The 26,298-nt window shown below is 32.8% G+C and overlaps 1 protein-coding gene across 2 annotated transcripts in view; it reads left to right on the top strand.

The window, feature by feature from the left end:
- Positions 1 to 13,535, top strand: part of LOC147078003 (uncharacterized) — a 90,617-nt gene extending 77,082 nt beyond the window's left edge. For both annotated transcript variants that reach the window (XM_085961080.1, XM_085961079.1), the window contains exons 6-9: positions 4,310 to 4,451; positions 6,624 to 6,823; positions 7,620 to 7,772; positions 10,937 to 13,535. In XM_085961080.1, the coding sequence (XP_085817206.1) occupies positions 4,310 to 4,451; positions 6,624 to 6,823; positions 7,620 to 7,772; positions 10,937 to 12,407 (1,966 nt within the window). In that variant the 3' untranslated portion in view covers positions 12,408 to 13,535. The remainder of the gene's footprint in view (positions 1 to 4,309; positions 4,452 to 6,623; positions 6,824 to 7,619; positions 7,773 to 10,936) is intronic.
- Positions 13,536 to 26,298: the final 12,763 nt, after the last annotated feature.

The following is a 26,298-nucleotide window of genomic DNA, read 5'->3' as shown; positions in this document are numbered from 1 at the left end:
TGGCAACATACATACTTTTGTAGACTTTCTATATTGGTACTACAAGTCGTATGAGTAGGCTAAAATGCGTTAGATTCTCAGAAGTCAAAAGCCTATGAAATTAACAGCACAACAAGAAAGTAGGAAAATCCAAGCATGATTATTAATTTAACATTAAAACTGCAGGTATCTCAGGGTTCGAAATGGACAGGAACGCACCGGAGCGCCGTTCCTGTTCGTGAAATCGGTAAAATTATCGCTCCGTCTCATGGAAAAAATAATTTAACCATCTGAGCTAGAGAGGACAAATAATAGAAAATCTAACACTCTTATTTTTTTGAAATACACATAAAATTTGATATCTTTGCTATGTTAATAATATCTTCAGAAAACTGTCGAGCGCTCCGGTTAGTAAACTTTGCCATTTCGGGCGCTGAGGTATCTTCAATCTTGTGGGTTGTCCATAAATGAGGTCAAACAATGAACACACGTTTTTTGGTATTTTAACTCCCCCTGACCCCTCCTTTGTTAGTTTGACACAAAATATTTACGGGGAGTACAAAATATGTACCCCCCTTCCATGACCCCCACATCCTGAAGCGGGCCCCCAGGCTAGGATCTTTGGCGGGCCCCCCTACCTATCGCTAAAGATAAAGGCACACACTCTACAGTAGCGTTTTCCAAATGGTGTACATGGTAAAATTAATGCGTATATTTAGTGTTGTTTGTATATTTTAATACATCCATTTGAATTATGGAGTTGTCGAGTATCTTATTAATTATTATTAATTTTATCGTATAACAACATCATTTTAAATAATAGTATTAATGAAGGAAACCGTTAAAACAAATTTGTGATGTGTGTTTATCTCACTTATCTGATCGACTTGCCTTGCCGGGCCCCTCCTGAGCCCGGGCCCCAAGGCTAGATCCCTGTCAGCCCCCCCCCCCCCCTTGTGGGGGCCATGCCCCTTTCCATTTGTAGACATATTTCAAGTGTAAGTAGACTAAAGATCTCAAAAATTCTTATGTTAGAGGCCATCCATAGACTGAAACCGTGTGCTATACTAAATTTATGATTTGTGTTTATAAAAATATATTTTCACTAAGTTCGTAAGTGTAAGTGTATGGTATAAACCAGTGGCGAAGGGTGGAGGTAGGCGGTTAAGATCCGCCATAAACAGTGCACATTAAACTTTTTCAGACATGGATATTTGTTTTCGTTGAAATAAGACTACAATTTACAGATAATGTTGGTTAGTTTTTAAAATTCAATTAAACCCTGAGAAACCAAGCCATAATAGATATTAGTCAAAAAATACATGTATATCTATAAAATATCTAAAATTATGCAATTAAATCATACATAACTTTGAATATTTTATAAATAGAATAATATTTTATTTATATTGTAGTTTGGTTTAGGCAGGGCTTAATGAATTAAAAAAAAATAACCAAAAATATGTGCAATATGTATTTTTAATCCAACGAAAACAAATAACTATGAATGAAAAAGTGTGCACAATTTTGTCGTATTGCCCAAATTAGACTAAAACTATTATGGTTTCGTTTAGGCAGGGTTTAGTTGATTTTTCAAAACTAACTAACACCATCTGTAAATTGTAGTCTTAGTTCAATAAAAACAAATACACATGACTAAAAAAGTTTAGTGTGCACTATTTATAGCGAATCTTAACAGCCTACCTCCACCCTTCGCCACTGGTATAAACGGATACGATCAGATGCTTTATAATATTATACTTCCATATAAACTTACCTATATATTTCCATGAACAGAAATCATAAATGTTTGGTATGGCACACGGTTCTAAACCGCATACAATTTCAGTCTATGGATGGCCTCTAAGTCACATTTTAACCCATCGTCCCAATTCCTTAAAAAATAATTTGTTGAAAATTAGGTAGTTTCGATTTCTGTAAATCCGGAATATTTTATTATTAGAAAGATATGACTTCATATTTTGTTAGTTTTATGACGTCATATTTTCTACAACCCCGCCTTTCAACCAAGATTACAAATTACCTACAGATTTAAAAGATCACAGATGATTTACGCATTCATGCGTCATGCATCAGCTGAAAATCTGTAAACATGGAGTACTTGTTTACAACTTTGTAGTGGAAATGAGATGATTTTCTTGGAATTGAAAAGAGAATTTCAGTGATAAAATTTCTGGCATTTTCAATTCGGAATCTCCCAAATACCACCTGTTGCTATCATAAATAACTTCTGACAACTGAATAGATTTGAATTCAAATCGATGTTCTTTTCCGGGATAGGTATATTTTTTTTAAAAGTTTAGTTTATGGCTGTTAATAAATGACATTCTAACAAGGCTAAGCGAATAAGTAAGTACGAGAGTAAGATAGGTAGGTATATTCCACATAATATATTTTTGGACATAGGTTTTTTATTCAAAAATAGTTTTAGTGTATAAGAGCGTTTAAAAATATCACGACTTACTGTTCACACAATGAATCTTTTACTAAATAATATGTATTGACAATCATCAGGCAACACAATGATTAAGGGCCCTTTTAATTAATTTTGTAATTAACGTGTTAATTTGCATTTGAAAAGTAATTAGCAAAAACACAATTTTGTGCGGCCCGTAACCATTGGGTTAAATAGTCATGAAGATATTATTCCGTAGTCCTGAATAAGATTCATAGTTGTCATTATTTAGAATAATTTAAATCATCAATTTTATGAAAAGGGCAGTATGAACGAAAATGCATGAATTCACCCAGGGGAACACAAAATATAAATGAAGCGCCTAGTTTCAAAAGCCCCTAAAACGGTTTTTGAAAATTTTTGAGTTAGACATGTATTTAGATGGATATTTTTGTTACCTATATGGTGGCTAAAGATTGAACTTTAAAAAACGCCAAAAACCGTCAATACGTATGATCAAAAATCAGGGTAAATTTCAAAACTCGCTACAATGGTTGGGTGTGCTTTTCAAATACCCCTAAAATGGAAAACCAAAATACTCTTTAGAATGTAATGAATTAAAAAATAAATAAATAAAGTACACATGTTTATTAGATATGATTTTTTCTCATTTTTTCTCAAAACTACCTAAAGTCGTTTTTCTCATTTTTCTCAGAACTACCTCAAATCGTTTTAGGGGCTTTTGAAACTAGGCGCTTCAAATAATAGTAAGTATTAATTTATAAATCAATCTGTTGGCAAATATCAAAATATCTTTGAGTCACAATACGAAAATTCCTCCAACACTTCCCACAGGAAGAAGTTAAAGCTCTCAAGCGATGATTCATCTCTCTTAACATAATATTAATGTGTTGCCACTTTATTTTATTTTACAATAAAAACAGAATCTTACGAATAATGCAGATGCAATTTATCATTTAACGTTTCATACATGGGCAAGTCGCTCGCAACGAATTCATATCTTTATGAATCATGTATTATTATAGTTGCCTTCAAATACTTACATAATTGTGAAAATAGGACATCGGTGTAGAAGGGCGGAGGGGGCACGAGGTGATTTTAAATTAGGTCGTTTAGGTCATGCACTGCTTAGGGGTGGCACATTCTAAGGGGCGGAAAATAAAGGAAGGAAACAGAATAATATTTTTTGAGTAGGTTTCGTGGAAATGTAACTTTTCGCCTGAGGGCATTGGGCGTATCGCGTATCTGCTTCAGTAAACTTACTTTATATCAAACGTACCTATACATATTTTGTCTTTTTAAGGTATTGAGGGTGTTTAACATTCATGAATAATATTAATCCAATTGTCCACATGTTATTATGGCATACATGCCTCTTGTATCCACTTACGGCAGGTGCGCATAGAGATAGGCGGTAGGGGGGGGGGGTCAATTTTGAAAAAATATCCATAATTTATCACATATTTTTTTAGCTTCTTTTTGCTTCAACCGCGGACCCCCAGACTTTTCCAGGTACATACCCCATACCCAGACACACCGCACGTTGTATCAAGCTATGACATATAACCTGCAGCTATAACTACGGGTGCAGCTACACCTACGAGTTATTGCGACCTGTTGCACCTACAAGCGGGTATCGAATCCGCGTGGCCTAATGCTTATAATTATTAGGATCGTTAACGTCAGCCAAATCATCCAGGTTACGATTCTCAGCAACGAGGTGCTGATGAAAAAGAATAATTATTCCATTTACTTTAATTTATGTTTTTAAACACAACCTCCCCCCCCCACCCCTCGTGTGCACGCCTCACCTACGGTTAAAACGATAATGTAATTTGCGGACAACCAAGTGCATTTCATTAGACTAATGTTTGGATTTTGTTTCATTTACAGAATTACTGGCGGAGAATTATTCGAAAGGGTGATTGACGATGACTTCATCCTGACTGAAAAGGCTTGCACCGTCTTCATGAGGCAGATTTGCGAGGGAATCGAATTTGTCCACCAACAAAACATTCTACATTTGGATATGAAGGTGAGATGGTTATGTTGATTTCATATAATATTTGAATATAAATGGAATAGTAACAGTCTTTTAGCATTTTACGAACCGGAGCTATGCTTTAGTTCATTCCGATCCATTTCGGGCGCTGAATATAGCAATATTAATTAAGTTAGATTTATTCATCTTATTTTTGTAGGTAATGTCACTTATTAGTCCCTTGATAACCTTAAATAAATGTGTGCATCTTTAAATCTCGATGATGTGTGTGTGTATGTACCTTCTTTATAGGTACAGCTATTTAAGAAAGATAATAGCATTTTTCCATCTGAATAGGTACCAATAATAATCAATGTAGTGCATAATAATAATAACAACTCAACTCGTTGTGTACCTACTTATCAAAATAATGGTAGTTTTGTGTTCCATGAGGAAAACTCTTATAGCTCTTATAATGTCAAAATATAATGTGTTAGTCATTCATAATCCTCCACAGATGGCATTAATCCACTACCTCATCCATATTTAATATTTACATGTACAATTTGATGAATGTATTCATTAATGGATTTCTGTATATGTTTAAAGTAAAAAAAAAATAACAATATGATCTGGAAATACTTAAGCAAATTACATGCCAACATGTTATTATTACGTTTTAAACTCGTGTTTACGTCTCGCCAATTTGGCCAAAACCCAAATTTTATTATTATCGGAATGTTAACACTTTTACTGACTTTTCTCGGCAAAAATCGTAATCATTAATCGCTGTATAGCGTTTCGAACTCATTGTGAATAAAACCAACCAATATTGTGATTATTTGACCTAGCCACATCTAATTTTATTTCATTTCAAACCAAGCCGTTTTCTACCAATCCAACACTAGGGTTGCAAACCCGGGGTTCCAAGATGCCGCTCAATTTCGGGATTTGTTTTAAATACTTAGGTATATAAATTTTGAGGAAAAAATATTATTTAAGGGAGATCCTTATACCAGCAGAGGCACCTAGCGGAAAAATACGAAGCTTGCAATTTGAGACATTTTTTTGATAATTTACAATTTCAACTGTATTAATTAATAAATATGTAGCTATCTGAAAACATTAAAAAGATTTTTTTTTTTAAGTCAAAGATAAACTTACAAATTGTAAAAAAATGTGAATTTGTTACATATTATTTATGTCACTAGTTATGTTATTATTACATTATATTTTATGGTCATACAGTACTCTCTCAGTAATCCGCCACCCCAAAAACCAGACAAGTGTCCAATTAGTGAAAGCGGCGGGTTATAGTGCATACTTACATGGAAAATATGGTAAAAATTAAAACAGGTATTTCTTAAAACTAGTTTTTTTGAGAAATTTGTAGGTACTAGCAAATTAAGGTTTTATTTATAATCAAAATTAAATATTTACTAAATTATAGATATTTGTAAACTAGGTATATTAACTAAATATTAAACAGTAAATCACTTGACACAACCAGTTGTTCAGTGAGGCAGATATTCTTGAATGGCTTAGGATTCCTGGTTTTCCCAATGACCAAAAGCTTCAGTTTGTCCTTAGACACTTTCCTCCCTGGTACATTACTTTCTTCGCAATGAACGTACGTTTTACGAAGAAGAAGTTTCCAAAATAAACCTGTTTCGTCTGCGTTGTATACCTACTTCTACGTGGCGGACTACTGAATTTGACAATCGAATACCGGCGAATTATAGAGCTTGATTTTGTGCTTTCAACTAGTAAAAATAACAGCGGACTATAGTAGTTGTCGGATAATCGAGCGGCGGAATACTGAGAGTGTACTGTATTTATTATTAAAATTTAGTTTATTAAGTTTATTAGTTTATTAATTTTTGACTAACTCGTCGTTTTAATATTTTTTATATTTATTTTAAAAAAGATCGATTTTTATAAAAATATAAATGTGTATAACTTGAAATCCTTTTTATTTATATCAAATCAAGTTTCAATATTGGGACCATACCTAAAATAAAATTTGATATAAATAAAAAGGATTTCAGGATTTTCTAGGGAATTCTCGAGAATTAAAATCTCGATTACAAAATTGTGTTGACTTCATATTCATCACGTATGCAGATGTGCAGTTTTTTTTAAGTATTCGCTCCATGTAGGCAGTGACAGGACTGAATAACAATGAAGACTTACTCGCGCTAAGCTCTATTTGAAATTCTGTTTCAGCCTGAAAATATCCTCTGTCTGACAAAAACTGGCAACAGAGTGAAGATCATAGACTTCGGACTGGCGCGAAAGTATGACCCCACCAAAAAGCTTCAAGTTCTCTTTGGTACACCAGAATTTGTCGCACCAGAGGTTGTCAACTTTGATCAGATCGGATTCGGAACTGACATGTGGTCCATCGGAGTTATATGTTATGTTTTGTAAGTGTTTTTGTTTTATATACTAGACGGAGCATATTATTAAGTAATAACTTTTCATTATTTTAATATAATAATTGTATAAAACCCCTCGTTATATTATGTCGTATCGAGGTACGGATGGTTAACAACGAATCCTCCTATAAAACACCATGATAAAGCTTACACAATAAGTAAATAAAAAAGTGAATTAACATTGCCACCCCAAGTGTAGAATATCATTAAAAAAAGGTTGCTAAATATTTTACGAGGATTGATTTATCTGTTATTATAATGGTTTATCAATGGGGGATGTGATCCACCAATCAGAACCTAAACACCCTAGACCGGTGATTACCAACCCTTTTCGGTTGGGGGACCCTTCAAGCACGTTTTAAAATCTCGAGGAACCCCTACCTGGTTAACACAAATTAACGTTCAGCAAGGTAAATGAGAGAAATATTTGTAAACCCTAGAAGCAAGAAACTCTGCAATTTTATTTTTAGCCTCATATTGTATGCCAATTAATGATACTAAATTAATGAATTTAAAAAATGTTCCACAGTACCATTGGGAATGACCGTCCTAAACTCTGATCTATGAATGATTTAATGAATGAATGTTATATTAAAATAAGATATGCACAGCTACACAGATATACTCTTATGACATGAAGGGTGCACAGTACTTATTTTATAATTTATTACACAACACACGCCATCTATATGAAGGGGTTTTAAACAACTAACTTGTTAACCAACTCACCCTATAAATGAATGTAAATATATTTCCATATTAACGTATAATTAAATTATTCCAGATTGTCAGGATTATCACCGTTCATGGGCGAGACCGACGTGGAGACAATGGCCAACGTAACAGTAGCCAAGTATGACTTTGAGGACGAAGCCTTCACTGAAATATCAGAAGATGCCAAAGACTTTATTAAGCAACTCCTAGTCAAGGATAAGTTGTAAGTTAAATAAAATTCCATTCTTATCTTATATTTTGAGGTCACAGTAGGTTCCATAGTTTGAAACTTTGGATAGCCATTTTCACAAAATTTCCAACAGCCTGATGTCAACATCATTCTAATTCTAATTATTATATAGTTACTATAATAATAAATACTCTGGTTACAAATTTGTAAAGGTACCTACTGAAAAACAAAAACCATCTTATTATTGACAGTGGAAATATAGAAATTAAATTATCTTGAATACAACATCATGATTGAATACAATTTAGTTTATTAAAAAAACCTACATTTAAAAAGGGTTAATTATCTACTAATTTCACTCAAGAATGGAGCATAGGTATTATGGATCAATACCTTATCAGCCACTAATACCAACATACCCACAATATCCAAAGAAACAATGTAAATACCTAGTGAAATATTACTAATATTTAAATGTTTATATATAAACTTTTGAACTGCTTATTTAAAGTGGACAAATATTTCAATAAGACACCGGTATTCAGGGTGAATACTAAATCTGACAGATAACTCAAAGAAATCTATATAGATTTATTCATTGGTATGATGAGTTTTGCTGGCCAAATCTCAAATCAAACTTCACTGAATACATTTCCCTAAATTAGTCACTACTGCTGTTAGACAGACACACCTCTGTGTAGAATAAATGTGATTGAATAATCTATGAAATAAATCCACACTGATAAAAAATAATCGTCCCCGCCTCATTCATTTTGTATCACGAAATATCCTTCAATGAGATTATACTATGCCAGATTCCGTATTCTGTTGATATGAATGAGTGTGTCGCTTAAGTCAACATTTAATGTTTGTAAAAATTAATTTATTACAAAAACACAATACTTACATTAATTTTCTGTCAGTATCCATTAAAAATAAATCAAGCATATTAATCTAACATAATGATTTATAAAATTCATTATTTTTTATCTGAATACATACAGTTGAACTTGGTTATTACGAGGAAGATGGGACTGACTGAATTTTCTCGTTATAAGCATTAAGTACTCGTTATATCGTAATATAACATTTTTCGCGTCTCATTCTATTTAAGCATGAAACATAAAAAATCTGAAAACCACCGTAAAAATGGCCGAAACAAGCATGGCATTCATAAACTACAAAAGAAGTTGTTTATTCTAATGGAGTGCTGAGCCACCGGCGCTGGTAGGTACCTACTGACTTCACAAAGCTTGAATTTTTTACATACAATTTCAACCATATGAGTAGCTACTTTTTCAATGTTGTCGGCGAAAACACCAATTAGGTACTTAGACACTTAACTAGTGTCATAAATGTACTCCGATCCTGGCGGCATCGGTCTAGTTAACTGCCCGGTCAGATTTTATTGCTTAGGGTCGAAAATATTATTTTTAAACGATCGACACATTAACAGTTTTGCTCGGTATACCCGAGAAGTAGCTCATTATAAAAGTGAATAAATGTATGGAGAAAATCATAAACTAAACTTTCAACGAATGTTTCCTCATTACATCCGAGATCTCGCTATTTCCGTGATCGTAATAACCAAGTTCGACTATATTATTATTTATATCTGTTGTCATTTAAATCAATACATTGATGAGCAAGGAAATTAGAATCAATGTATTTTTCTTCTTATTCGATGACGGCACATCCCAGGATAGGACTCGACGTCCTGCGTAATATCTATTCTTGAGGTCTTTATCCTTCCTCTCACAGTTCGGCCATTTTTTTTCAGGATTTTGGTGCAATATCCATTTTTTATTAAACTGTATCCTACGATACCCTTTGAACCCGCACCAATATAAAGCAAATTAAACACTATTAAGTAGTTCTTGAATATTTGATAACTTCAGTACGAAAACAATAATAGTATTAGAATTAAAATATTATAATTAAATTAATAATAAAAAAAAAGTAGCCATCGTAAGATTATTAACAATATGTAATAATATTATGTTCTTTTTTAACAAACTGTATTTTATTACTTCTTGATGTTGATAAAATAAATTAACACTATCTTTTCCTAACATTCTTTATTGTCACTAAATCTGCTAACCTGCTCATAATTGACAAAGGCCCGAGTCGGTAAAATGTACATTATCTCGATGGACGCCCTCAATTTCTATTACACTCCCATCTTTGTATTTGTAATTGTTCTCTGTCTTTCTTATTTGGATTTGTTTCACAATATTGACATTTTTCTTCAAATAAACAATGATCTGAAACATAGAGTCAATGTTTCACGCAATTTTTTGTTTAAGCTTGTATTGACGTATAGCTATTGTTTTCCAAAAATTGTGAAGTTTGTAAATAATCAATTAATAACAAAACAGTAGTTAAAACCTATCCCCTTTTTATATTTGTAATAATCATAAACATGCGGTAGGTCCCGTTCCGAACGGAACAGAATCAATCGGAAACTCTGCTTGCCTTGATTTCGGTATGATGTTATGTTCTCTTGCACAACAAATATTTGGAATTCGTGAATCTCTAGAGCTACAAGTGCATCTTTACACATATGGCGTAAACCGACAATTATTGTTTTTACGCCGTAGATAACCATAGACCTTGTACTTTCGTAATTCATGAATATTGCTTTAGGTTTAGTCTGTGTTTAATATTTACGCAGTGTCCAACAAAAAAAGTAAACCAAAAAAGATATTAAATTTGCAAATAAGAGAGCATTATCAGGACCATTATACTTGACGATTTTCAACCCAACAACATCATAATTATTATGGTAGTAAATTAATGAACAGAGTATAGTAGTATCAGAGAAAGTTTATTGGCGCCTAGCAAATAAAATTGAATACATAATATTCATATATACTGGATTATATTATATGTAATGCCTATTTGTCTAAATATTCCAGTATGTCTTATTTGCTGAATTTTCGGCGCAGGGAATCAATAGCCATGCCCTGAAACTACTATGTTTATCTATATTATTTGAAATGGTATCTGTTAATTCATTTATTACCAATGATACCTGGATGTCGCTGTATAGAAATTATCAGGAAGGTCAGGTCTATTTTGTACCCTACTCATGGCAAAGGGTGATTGAATTGTTTCTATTGAAGAAGGACGTACCGCATATGTCGGTAACACATATTCAAAGAACTAAGCAATGGGTCTTTGTCTTTATGATTCAGGGGCAGATTGACGGCTCAACAATGCGTGGCGCACAAATGGCTCAGAAAGCGTCCGCCGCCCCCGCTGAAAGCCGAAAACAAACCGCCGGAACTAAAACGAGCTTTAATAGAACCGCCAAAGAACCAACACGCCGAAGAGCTCGACGTGGCCAAAGACAATCTGCGAATGTTCGTGGAGCGATGGAGCGAGCACCCTAATTCGCCGTATCTTTTCGACGTGGCGACGCATGAAATCACCCCTTGCATGTCCCTAAATAACTGTCTGGATAGGTCGTCTTCGAAGCAATCGCTGGGCGGCTGCTCTCCGTCGCCTTGCGGTTCAATTAACAGCTCTCCCGATTCCGTAATAGAAACTGAAGATATCAACGCACACCACAACGGTGATTCTCATTACGAGTATAACGATAACCGTAGACCTTCGTACAGCTCCAGTTTTCACACCTTAGAAAGAAGAGCGTCCGATAGTTCATGCCTGAATAATAAAAAACCAGATATATGCATGAGAGTTAATCTAGCTGAAGAAATCAAGAAATTGTCGGAACATCTGTACATGTTATCAACAATGAACACGGACTTGGTTAACAATAATGTTCAAGCTAGCAGCGGAAATACAGTGAATCACGAAGCCACTAGTGTTATGGAGAAATTACCCAATGGATATTCAACTACTAATACAATTAAGGCGAATTCAAGCATCTCCAACGGTCTAGGAAGCTCCACTGCGTCGGCAGCAAGTTCATTGGCCGTTTCAAAGACTACTAACGGTGGCATTAACTCAATGTCAACTGTAAAGAAGGAGAACAAAACGTTATACAACGATAGCAAGAATTCATCTAGCAATATTTACAACAAGTTCATATCATCTCAATCGACTGAAAAATCTCACGAAAGCAACAATTCAAACACATCAACTAAACTTAACGGATTTATTAGTAAATGTTCATCTTCTTCAAGATTGACTAATAGTAAATTCACAGAAGACGACGACGGAGGTATGTTTAACAATTTACCGTGGGCCAGGAGAAAGTTCAAGCTTACTAATTCAGGCCGAGACGTGCCGCTGTCGCCGACTGAAAAAAGGAATTCCATCTTCGGAGCAGAATTCAACAAGAGAAGAGAGAGAATAGACAGTTTCGTTAATTCAAATGGTCACGGGGAGAACTCTAATACGAGAAATAATATACCTAGGCCATATTATAAAAAGACAAACGAGAATGGAGACGTCAAAGCGAACGCGAATAACACAAAAGACCTATTATTACATTTATTAGATCAGTGGGATGAGAGTCAGACTCCTCCGTCTAATTTTCATACCGGGAGGCATAAGTCAGTGTCGATGGAGTGGTCCGAAGCGGAGAAACTCGCCTCCAAGTCCATGAGCACTCTCAACACCTTTTTCAGCCGACAGTCTTCCACCAGCTCTACAGTCAAGAAGAAAAAAGAGGCACTCGCCGCTAATGGCGAATCGTAAGATAGTGATTTGATTTAGCATACGCTGTGAATGATAGGGTTAATTTACTACATACTGCCGGAATGGCTGCCAACCAGATTCGGGAAATTAAAAGAGTTAAATCGTGTAAGATGTGTTTAATTAGGAAGATTAAAAGTCAAACAACGCCATGTATAGATTAAAATTTTACTGGCTAGATTCAAAAAACACTTAATAACAACATCAAACCGAGTTTCTTAATATAGTTATACTATTAATGATTACAAATAGGGCTACCCGAATTTGTAATATTAAAATATTATTTGTAAATATCCTATCCAGATTCATGGTTTCAGGACAGAATGCATTGTGATTATTCACAATACTTGTATAGTAGGTCTACTATTATAAAATGGATGAATTGGGCCCTACTGATTAATAGGTTGTGCACCGCTAATCTACAACAACATCAGCAGAAACAAGGCTTTGACTTTAATCTGACAATGTTACATTCTACCGGTTCACCTTATATTTGAATGCCCTTTATCTATCGGAACTGGATTTGGCAGTCATTCTAGTATTCCGACGTATTGTTAATTTTATTTTAATAAGATGGCATACCACATAACATAGTGTTTTAGTTCAAACATATTGGTGTCATCCCTTCTCAGCAAAATCTCACCAAAGTTGATTTTGGCCAACATGGAGTTTGATAAATCCATTGAAATAATAGAATTCTATATGTATACAATTTACCAAAAACACTTTTATACAGATTTAAATTTTCAAAATATTTTGATGATTATTTGTTATTGGAAGTGAGATTATTTTCACTATTATAATATCATGTTTATTGAATGTAAGAGATTTACTCTCAATAGGTATCTCAGTTTACTTAATTATAAAGTTTTGACAATATCTATATAATATTTATTATACGTAGAATATTTACAAGAAATTGTTTATAATAATGGCAAAAATATAGAACTGACAGATAAAAAAATGTAAATATGGTAGTCATAAATTGTATGGTTTCCATGGAGTACTGTTTCGACATTCTTAACCTATTAAATGCCGGGAGGTATAAGCATGGTGGTACCCGGGGCAGGCCGTGAATTTCTACAAAAAAATAAAACCTTCAAACATAATAACATCTTTTTGGAAATATATTAAAAGTATATCATAAAGACTAATTAATTGTATTTCGTATATTAGTATTTCACCATGATTCCAAGAGATGGCAGTGTATGTACAATTATTAAATTATTTTAAAACAATCGACTGAGGCTAGTATAATGCGTGTAAAGTACAGCATGTATACAAGCCCATTTTCTATGGTCGGCCTTCCACGCACGGAATTGTAAAGCGGCATTGTCCGCTTGTGACATACATCCTTTTAGGTTACCCTCCTATCGGCTGATGTGCGTACCTTACGAATCATTGCATTGTCTGGAGACACCTGTGTATTGCGTGGCCAGACTGAAAACCTACTATGACTATAAGTTCAAAAGCTGGATTGTAAATAAATTCATGTAAGATCATTCAATTTCTACCTTCCAGCAGGACAATTTTTGAATGAAGCACTACGAAACCCGTCACCAAACCGCTGTGACTGAAGCAAGTATAATTTTTAGTTTTAAAGTAAATATTGTGTGTTCATAGCTTCGAACGGCATCGGCCCTTGAACCATAAGTGCGAGTGAGCAAGCATTCGGCACGCTTATACGTCCCGGTCCATGCGTTAGAGTAAGATAGAATTTTTACCGTGTCAACAAAATGTCACGATGGAATATCACAATATTACATACGGCATTTCCGTTGTATTTTGCAAACAAACATGTTATTTACTGTATTACAAAATCACAATAAATACTATAAATACTATTTAAACACAAAATAACACTTTCAATGGTAATAATTAATATGTAAAAGACAAAACACAATAGATGTACATATAGCTTTCTACAATATTACATTGACATTAGATATCTGACGTTTACCGTCAACGCCTCTAGCGGTAAAGCATATTGTGTACTTCAAATTCAAACTGCACTCCGCACTGCCGGTTGACTAAATATGCAATTTTGGTACTTTAATCGAAGTAGGTGTGCGCAACAGGTCATAGCGCTTCATTCAAAAATTGGCCTCCAGATCTAAATCTCCCAGTAAAAATTCATCAAATAATACTAGTTTTGGTCAAAATTGAGTTTTATTATATTGTTATGATAATTTAAGTACTATATAATATTATGAAAACATCATAATTCAAAAGGAAAATAAACAACATGAAATATTTTTTTTTACAATAAGACAGATGAGTGTGAATAATAATTCATTTTATCTTCAGTGGTTGGCAATCTATTGATCGCGGTGTTTATTTGCCTAGGATGTGCGATGAAAATAAAAATCGAATAAGTGGTTTTTTCCGAATTTATGCGGGAAAAAAATAATTTACTTTTTTCATAATTCCCTCATCACAGCGCCTGTTACTCGAGTTGACAGAGTGGGTGGAGGTTTGAATCATCTAATGACTCTCGTATGTCGTTCTCGCATCTTCATACATAATTGTTATTGCTAAGGTAATGTGCATTTGTTTGATATTATCCCATTCCAGCAAAAGAGGAAAATTGAGTTGCAAAATCCGCTCAGGAAACATTTTTAAAAACCTCTTTATTATAAATTCCATTAAATTTCCTTGCAAATTCGTGTGGGGTACTTATCATTTTAGTTTTATGTCATTAAATATAATAAAAAAATTAAATAATAGATATTAGCCTAGTAAGTGTGAAATAGAAACCGTTTTTGTAATTTTTTATTAAGTAGGAGGAATCACCAGAGCGGACTTTGTGACTCGACGACTCAAATATCAAAAGACAATTTAATATTAAACATGAAAATATATTTTCTTTTTAGAAGATTAAAGAATGTAACATATTTTATTGAACATACATGATTCAGATATGTACCATAAAAAGGGGTGAATAGGAATGACGTGGTGAATAGGAACAGTTCCCGGTAAAAAGATTCAGAGTGGTGCAATTGCCAAAATGCTATCATTTGCATTTTAATGTATATGTTATTTGACAGATAATTTATTTTTCTGCCTTTTGGAAACTCCAATAGGACAGGAAACTTGATCGTTTGTTATTCATCAGACGTGAAAAAATTTGTTACGATTTGCATGTTTTGCATGCCTGAAAAATTTTGTCGAACGTGGCTTTGTCAAAGAATGAACTGAACACAATTAAATAGGTACATAATTTTGTTCCAGCCAATCCACTGATTAAAGAAATAATACAGTTTCTGTTTTCTAAATCAATATTTCTTTATTTAATCATGTGTTTTAATAAAATTTGCGGTTTTTGACTCTCCGTTCCTATTTACCCCGTTTCGCTGGTGAATAGGAACAGACCAATATTTTGGGAAAATATCATTGGCAAGTGAATATTGATTGTTCCCATTCACCAAAACATACTGCTGAATCACATACACAAGTTTTGGCAAGCGAATTTAGCTTTTCAGTCATACAGCATAAGGTTTAAATTTGAAATCTGAAAACGTTCCTATTCACCCTGTTTTACGATACCTATTAGTAAAAATATTGAAAAAATTCGAACCTGCATTCATCGGATTCCGACTAATATGCTTCATCAATATAGCCACTCACACAATCCTATTATGATACGAAATTATGACGAAGTTAACCAGTAACTATGAGTCCATGATCGATTTTGTTAATATCATTGACCATTTTTTGTGAATCAAGGTTATTGGCTGGAAACCGATGGACACGGATTCGAGTCCCGTCCGGGACCTATTTTTTTTTAATAGGTTTCCTTCCGAGGTGTTTAAAAATGTATGAAAATATACATTCAAAGATTCCGTTTAAAATTGAAATAAGAAGAAAAAAGTGAAGGAATATCAATCAATCGCTAGATGAAGAAGATTTTGTTAAGTAGCTCGTATGTCTGTAAAGTTTGCCGACTACCGATGTGTAAATCTTTTATTGTGACTATTTCAAAAAGTTGCAAAAAGATGTTTTCACGTTTGGTGAGATTTCTATGGGTTTAAAAATTGCATTATTATTTTACTTGATACACAAAAATTATTATCAAACTGTGCAACAGGTCGGTATGCACTGTTTTTCACTTTTTATTCATTGGACATTTTAGTATCGTGGAATTTTTTAATACCTACCTACATATTTATATTTTGAAAACCTCAACATTAATTTATATTTTTGATATACAAAATGTATATAATCAAAAGATCTAGAGTAGGAAATAATTTATGTGTATCTACATACTTTTGTTTATTCGTATTTAAAAAAAATATTTCCATTAAAATAAGAAATAGTTTTCAGTACCACCTACCTAGCTATTTTTTTCCATGATTAAATATTGATAGTTTTTTTATTACGTACATCTTAATTTCTATCACATTCACAATATTAAATCTATGGCAAAAATAGTGGTCATATTGAACCTGACTTTATTATGCTGACATATACATGACTGATACATTTGAAATCTTATTTTAAATCAGTGGCTCCCTACATTTTGATAGTAATATTTAATCCTTTCAACACGGATGACACACCTGTTGTGTCCTCATTAGGGGGCCGTTAGATATGATTAGCATGTTATTTAAATGTGGTAATTAAATAGTAATTAAATGCTTCGCCAGTGAAGAAGTTAAAAAAACTTTTGTCGTGGTCCTACTACTTATGAGGTTCACTCACTACATACTAAAATTATTATAAGACATGTGTTGGTCAATTTCAAAACCCGCTATAACACTTTATTTTTGAGAAAATCAATAAAAACTTTTTTTACTAAAAAGGTTTTTGAATATTACACATAGTGTGTTTTGAAAGAGGCGATAAAATTTTCATGTATAGATTTTAATAACGAATCCATTGATATATGTATATATCTTAATTATTTAAAAAAAAAAGTGTTATAGCGGGTTTTGAAATTTAGCAACACATATAATACTATTGTATTACTACAGAACTGGACCTCCTATTGAAATGGATTAACAATTATTTTTACATGAATGTCATCATTTTATTCTTAAAACTGTATCAATGCCCTGTGGTCGGTTGCGACTAGGGAATCCAATCCCGGGATCCCGAGCTATTTTCGATACATATGAATCCCGGAATTGATAAACATAATCCCGGGATTTCGGGATTGATTTTTTTATCAATTTTTATGGAAAATATAACAGAAAAAATACTTTTAATACAAAATAACTACATTAGAAATAAACTTGAGTTTGAATGAAGTTTGATGTGTAGGTTGCCGATTCATTTTATTTTTTCACATAGATTATTAAAAATGAGAAAGATTGGTAAAAAAACAATGCTTCGCACTTTTAACAAAGTAATTCCACCATGATATCATACGTTTTACTGCAGTTTCATATTTGGCTGACTAATTAGATTTATGAAGCGGAAAGGCCATAAGTACGCCATGATTATTTGCTTTACTATTTTAAATCTCGCTAATCCATTCATTAAGTCTTTACTATCAGAAATAGCAATCTCATATTAAATTCACATTATTATTTATATTACAATATTATTTACTCCATTAAACTTGTATATTTCCAAGATTTAACGTATACAATATTAACAATAAATGTTTTAAATAGTATAAATTATACTAGATTTATTTTTGACCGATTTTATCAATGTTATTTGTAAATATAAAAATTTTATATTAACAATGGAAAAAAATCCCAATCCCGGGACCAGCCCGGGATCCCGGGATTGTCAAATTGTAATCCCGAAATCCCGGGATCAGAATTTTGGCTCGGGATTGGATTCCCTAGTTGCGACTACCTTCCCGCCTCAGGAATTATTGTATTAAAGAATTAAATCTCCTCTTTATATAATATTGTCTTGTTTTTATACAAATACATTGGTATAGATTATATACATCGCTGACAATAGCTTCCAATTTTATAATTTTTTTTTATATGTATAATTAATTAAGTATGAATTATAATATTGTTTGTTTTTATTTCTTTTCGTGGACTTCTTCTGTAAGTGTTGTATTTTTAAACAGACTAAAGACAATATTTCTGTCCTACTTTTATAAGTATTAATTATAAATAAGTTTATTATATATAAAATATAGGCAATTACTTATTTCATGTACTATCATCATAAGTTAGTAAAGGCGTGGAGTCATAATATTATAATAAAATCTATTGAATAATTAAAACAGCTTTTATTCTACTAATAAAAATCTGGTGAAAAGACAGTATGAATTATAGTGTTTGAGTACAGGATATTCAGAATAATTCTTGGCTGAATTTGTGAAAATAGCGTATGGTGGCACTAGTGCTTGAAATGGAAAATTTTACTATTTGAAGCACGCGATAATTAAAATATTTATCTAATTTTGTGTGTATTTTATAAAAATAAGTGTGTTAAATTTTTTATTATATGCCTAAATAGCTCAGACAGTCAATTTATTTTTTATTTTACGAGACAGAGCAATAAGCTCAGGGATTTCATGAACCGGAACTCTGTGATCTGGTGTACTACAGTCCATTTCGAGCCCTGGGCGGCACCAATTCCATTATGAGCTATACGGTGTCTGTTATGATATCGTGGATATCATGACGGAACACAAATGAATGACGCATCATCGTTGACAAAGCTGGAGCGACAACAGCATGCGAGGATAACATCACTGCAGTGTTAGAGAACTTCCAAGCTCTCAGTGTTTCCAATTCATCGATGATCCATCTTAAGAAAGAGAAGATGGCCAGGGCCCAGCTCGGGTATAGTGCCAATAATAATATTACACATTTCAAGTTAATTTATTACCAAGAGCATATTTTAATATGAATAACACATTTATTTAAAACATATATGCACAGAACATATTAATAAATAGAAATGTAAAACCCATCGCCATGGACCAACATACTGAAGTAGTTTATGGCCGAAGTAGTTTAAAACCCAAGTAAAAAAAAACGTGACGACTGTTCCCAAATATTAAAACCACGTTACACTAACGTGCCAAACTACAAAACATATTATTAACTATTGAAAATAGCATATTCTTTAATACGTGTTTAAGTTTATCGCATATTTTTCTACACTCGAGATATTTAGCTTGTTATACGACACCCAGCAACGTAAGCCAGTTTCCATTCATTTTGTGTTCCCTGTATACATAGCTTGATAGTATGCACCATCCAACAATTTTACAATTTAATTATGATACATACAAATGTCATTGGATACATATTATAAATTACACAATAATTAACCCATAGCTTACAGGCCGCACAAAATTGTGTTTTTGCTAATTACTTTTCAAATGCAAATTAACACGTTAATTACAAAATTAATTAAAAGGGCCCGTAAGCATTGTGTTAATAACACCCAGATCATGATGATAATAATAATAGGTACTACTTATACCAGGGAACTCAGAAATAATGGGAACTGAAATACAAAACGGGTAAGGCGATAGCAGGTAACCGACTCGAGTAAGGAAGAATCTGGGTTAAACTTACACACGTGTCAAGAATACATTTTACGTAGAATACTGAAAACTGTTCCCGGTTTATGCATTTACGCTCATTTAATGTTGGTTTATTACACACACTATTGCACGTGCATAATACGTGCTTCATTTTCGTAGGACACTCACACATTCAAAACCCTGCATCAATATGCGGCGTATTGAATATAGCCTGTCGGTATTCTATTTACTATTTGTTCTGTGACTTATACAATTATAAATGCGTTAGGAAGAACAAAATTCATTGGTATTTTTACAAGGGTAAGTAAAAAGAAAAATGTTTACATGTATAAATTCTTCTTTATGTACCATTTTCTAAATAAAGATTATCTATCATTGTTTGTAATGTAACGATATTTTTCATAGAATCGATAATGTGGTGCTTTTCCAGCTGTCAAATGATTTAATTATAAATACAACTTAAATCGATCACAATCAGGCTATTATTGGATTACATATATTTGTATACTCTCTGTACTGTGAAGTCACGCCCTGAATTTTCAGAGAAACCAACCAACACCAAATCTCCCCTTCCCTACAGAATTCCCCAATTTACCACCCAAAATTTATAATACAATATCAAAATATCTAAATCGCAACATTCTACCCCGTAAGCATAGAACCCCTGGCCAACAAATAAATATTACCTAAAAATCAAGGTCACACTCCATTACTTTGCCGAAAATGGAATAAAACATGCTAGAAGTCTGCCCTTTTTTACACCTTCCGCTTGCAAGTGCCCGGACCCCTGTCGAGATTTCGTGTTTTTAAATATAATTTCAGTTGAAAAATGAGACTCAAGGGATGAGCGGCTCACAGATAATATTATGTAAAGTGCTGCCTCTCCGAAAAACATTAGAAATTATTCTGATTAATAAATGAGTTATATATTGATCATAATCTAAACAAATACATCTAGTAGCAAGAGTAAAAATGCGACCCTTCGATATCAGTGATCCAAAGTGCCGTTCAATGAAATAACCAAATCACCCTTACCTAAACCACGTGTAGCTTTTTAAAAAAAAAAAACCTTAGAGCTCAAAGTGCGGAAGTCACATTTATATCAGTTTTGAGTTAAGTATGCAGATTTAAATGTGTATTCACGTTCTCTTAATGCTGAAAATTTGGGAGTCCAATGTCACATGGTTTTCAAAATAATTTCTTCCAAAACGACGGTAGTCCAATTATTATACTATATAACTGAAAGATTGGATGTCCAATTTAAGTCATTTTTGCTTTAATCTATAGCAAAAAGATTAATTGCAAAAGTGCGGAAGTCCAACATATGAAGTTTTACTCCGAACGCGACTGAATATTTTAACTAGATTAGATTATTTTTTTTAAAACTGCTCTCCTGCAAAATATTGAATATGTGGCTTCCAGACTTTCAGCTCTAAGGTACTAGGATTTATCTCTCATCTTTAATTGTGCGATCTTTTTAAATATACCCTAATGTTAAACTAACACAACTCTGCATAGAGATGGCCAATTACAAGTTCTGTGTTTCCTGTTACCGAGAAATAACAATGTACCTATCCTAAGGTCAGCGAACGCCTCTCTCACAAAAAAACCACAACAATGAATGACTCCCGACCTCCAGAACTTCTAGATCCACCCACCGGAGTACCAATACATATTATGACAAAAAAATAAATGAGTGTCTTTGAACCGAAAGATTTATATTCTACATTTTTGTTGTCTAACGTTATTTTTAATTTTCAGACAGCGGCTTACAGCAAAGGGGGCTCTGACGCATAAATGGCTAATAGAATCAGCAATGGGAACTGAGCTGATTGTCGCCAAAACTAAACTAAAACGCTACGTAATCAGAAAACGGTGGGCGAAAGCAGTATCCGCCATCATTGCACTGAAGAGGATGGGAGCCAAAATGGATACAGACATTTCCTAAAATACTGTTTATAATAAAATTAAACTGCCCTTAGATACATCAAACTTAATATTATGCACATATACATAATATAAGAATATATGCCTTCTATTAATTCAATTAATACAATATAGCTTTTCCAATAACATTTAGAATTCATATATTTTGAAGTAATCTTTCTGAGTTTGTTTTTATTGCTTCAAAAGCATTTAATTTGATTTGATATCACTGCCATTTGGACATTTGAATAGATTGTGTATGCCTACCTTTAGATACAGTACAAATGTGAAATAATTTAGCCACACAAAAGAAAAACCTAACTAACAGATCGTCCATAAATGACATCACGCTGTTTTCGATCATCCTTTACATACACCCCCCCCCCCGTACCTCCATTGCCGTACTTCAACTGAAAATCTTCTACCCTCCTGCCTAAATTACATCACATTCTTAAACTCCGCCATTTCCTAAAAAATCATCACATTATCCACCCCTCCCTTTAAGGTGTGACATCATGTATGGATGACCACTAACAATAATTTAATTTTGTTATGAAATAGTCCCATTACAAACAGCAAGAAAATATACAATATCATTTGTTTTTCTTTCATGTTACTTAACTCTCATATAAAAATACCGTCTGTGTCACGTATATAGTAAAAATATATTACCTTAAAATAGGTAGGTACCTAGTCTTACGTAATATTTCTTACTCATATTATTATGTACCTATGTTGGTATGTACAGTGAAACCTCGATTTTACGTTTCTGAAAGGACTGACAAAAAACCGTAAATTAAGGGAAAATATACAAATTGGTTTAGTAGACCATCTCAACGTGTTCTTTTACCCCTTTTTGAATAAACTTAAACAATTGCATTGTGTATGATGTAACATGCAGTCATGTCAGATAGAATATGCGTCTGGAAATCATTTCAATGATGTCATGCATTGAATTGAATTGGATTTTTTTGTTGCGGTAGTGGTAAAATTGACTTATAATGTCCTGGGTGCCACATGTTCTTACCATGCTAAGAGTAACTAGGACTAAGGACAATATTAAGAAGTGGAGATACTCCAATGATTGTTCAGAAGGTCTGTCCGCTCGTTACAATCAGCTGCACCATCGACGATATGTTTGAAGCCAATAACGCGGTCATCAAGGTGGCCAAGGTATGGTTGGGAAGAGTCTAGGCGCATCTCTCGCATGGATACGACACAAGAAGAATTGGATTTTTAATTGCAATATGTAATTGAATTTTGAATATTTCAGATGTAAATTTCAGGAAGTTAAAACGTAAAACTGCAAATTAAATATATAAAATAAAACGGGACTGCCGAAACTACATGCAAATAGCGGTAAAACGTGAATTGAAGGCACGTAAAATCGAGGTTCCACTGTATATGATTATTAATTTTAGTAATTAAAATGAAAGTTTTGCCTATTGCTGATTTCCGAACGATTGTATTAATTTAATATTATGATAGCGGTGACACAAACCAAATTATGATTGACAGAGGTACACTGCTAACAATAATGAATCTTACATCTTTTTGGTAGGTATACAATAATATTAATGTTATGTCTTGTTATTTATATTGTTATAAAAATATTAATACTAACTCTAATAATGTTATTTACTCTTTTAAAACACGTGTCTGTATTTTTGTCAAAAAGCTGTAAGTACTTACACATTCAAATGCTCATTTAAAAGAGAAGTCATAAAAAAACTTCTTTGTTAAAAATATTATTTATTGACATCATTGCGTACTTAAATGATAATTATGTATATATTTATAGTAATTCAGGACAGATTTGGTAAGTCAGGATAATTATATATAGTTTTATTTGTGTTTTTAAATGAGGCATTTGTCTATTTTCAAAAACTGTTCTATACAATGTTGTAATGTGTTTTTCCATCGTATTTTATTTTCTAATTAGAATGATGCACCAATTTTTATTAACTGATAAACCAAACAATTTGGAGTCTAAGTCTTCGATGCATTCAGTATTAAGAATTTTAAAGGCAGTTCAATTTTAGAATAAAACAATCGTACATGCGGTATTGGTAACAATTTCATTAGGTACATAATTTTTTTCTTCTATTGGCAACCCCAAAAACAAAATGGCAGCTTGAATTCTAGACTGAAGTCTGTTCCTTTGTTTACATAATTTACGTAAGCATATTTTCTCATAGAGAAAAAGCTTCTTTCAAAATATGATAAAGTGTTTTCTGCAATGTAAGCAAAGTAAAATTGGACATATTGAGATTTATTTCTATATTATACCTACATAGAATATGTACATTTTTTGTTAGAGCTTTTACGGCTCGTCTTAGGTAAGCGCGTTCGGCAGCGTGCGCAACTCAAACCTATAAACGTATAACCAAAAAAAACTTTGTCTACGAACATTTTCACACACGGTTATATGTTTGAGTTGCGCGCGCCACTCAACGCGCCGCCGACTTCGTCCACGTAAGACGCCTAGTTACACATTATAGAAGCAACACATTAGATCTGACACATGCATACTTGATGAAAAGGTTGCCTTGCCGTTCGGGAGTTACGCGTATGCTGGCGTTTGTGGTGCTTCTAAAAAACGCCAATGTGTAGGAGATTTAGATTGTGATAATATGTATGACTAATCGGTTTTTGAAAATAAATAGACGCCTCAAATAATGTATTTTCATATCATTATGTACCTATCTTAATATCCCAATCACTTGTGTGCCATCGAATGCCATATCGATTTACTATTATAGGAATATTGATAAGACTGTTCTGAGCTAATGAATGTTATTTATTATAATGACGTGACTCTGAATGATGTAATACATAATCTCCTTTTACCACTTTACTTCTACGTCCTGTATTTTAAGACTATGGATACAAATATTAATAATGTTATGAATATATAGATCTGATATTTTCGCGAAACTGAGATAATACACTTTTCGTGTTTTTCGTTTTCCTAACGATTTTCATAGGCGAATCACAGAAACTTTATCTGGAAGGAGATTCAACATCTTTCCTGGTAACTAAAACAAGGCATGATTATCTCAGTGCGGCGGCTTTGGCAAATCAATCTTATGAAAATGGATGCATTGTGAAATGATTTGTCTAATTTAGATTAACTGTAGAATTTTTTTAAGCACTCCATCTGCATAGAAAGATGTTTTTCTTCAACTTTGATTGATCCAAATTTGATGCAATGCAAAAGTACAATAATATTATAATACTTTCATATGTATATTTTATCACATAATAACTATCATACTTTTCTTCAAATTTACACTGCCTAGAAAAAAAACCCTCTAACTATGAGCAACTAACAGATTTGCGATTTAGCTAGTTTTATATTATACTATGAGCAATTACCTATATTATATAATATTTTTAGAATACATTTTCTTGACATCTGTTAACATAATTCTTTGCTTTTGTTGTTGTCATATAGGAGAATATAATTATTTTCACTACGCTACTCATTCTTGCCGACTATTTTTAAAACAACACATACCAGAATAATCCATGTTACATGCCGGATTGTTTGAAGCCGGACTCTTCGAGGTAATATTGATAGAAATCAATTAAGTCGATTCAATTTTACACTTATGATGAAAAAAAAAAATTTCCTATATTAATTGTACCAGATAAAAATGATAACATTTTTATATTCTCACCTATGTAGTTGGTTAAATAATAATTTATTCAGTAGTATTTTTAGTACTAATGTACGATAAATAATACTGTGAGAGTGGTCGATGGTGTTGTAGATGAAAGATGATCGTGGTTATTCGTGATGATGGAGAAGTGAGATTTTATTTATGGTTACATAACGTCGCTATAGGATTTGTTTCCCGAATAGACCAAATGTCAATTTTTCAGGAGACGAAAAACAAATTTCATTGTCGTATTATGAAATATCAGTAGATGTATCAATCATTTTTTCTATACTGTATGATTGCAACATTATCTAAGAATAGATTCCAAGAATAATATACTGGTATAAATCAGTAAATGCACAGAAAATGCGTTTTATTTACAAGTACTCGTTGTGGATATTCGGGAAATTGTTAGCGCTCTCTCAGAATAATGGATATTCGGGACAAAACAAGGACGTTCGGGACTTAAGACCGTAGCGTATTGCTGCACGGCCCACGGATTACTGAGTGGTCAAAAAGTACGCACCTCAAATGTTATATTTATTTACACGATAATTGTTAATGATTACTTTTACTATTTAAATACCTAATGATCGTAATAACCCAAGTTCGTAGGTAATAATAACATGCGGCATTCGCTTTTTTCGGTTTTTTTCGTAATAAGTAATAAAATAGTTTTTAATAATCTTTTTTTTTTATTCAACGAATAATTCACAAGATTTAAGAATGTACCATTCTAATTATTGAACATACATAATTTTTAAAATCACTTCTGAGAAAATATATTATAACCAATAGAAAAAATCTTTTTGAAAAAAGTAAAACACCCGGC

The sequence above is a fragment of the Rhyacophila brunnea genome, unplaced genomic scaffold, assembly GCF_057557595.1.
Source record: "Rhyacophila brunnea isolate RB1 unplaced genomic scaffold, BYU_Rbru_1.0 scaffold_12, whole genome shotgun sequence".
NCBI lineage: Eukaryota > Metazoa > Arthropoda > Insecta > Trichoptera > Rhyacophilidae > Rhyacophila > Rhyacophila brunnea.
The sequence above is the reverse complement of the archived record's forward strand: the minus strand, read 5'-3'. Positions and strand labels throughout refer to the sequence as shown.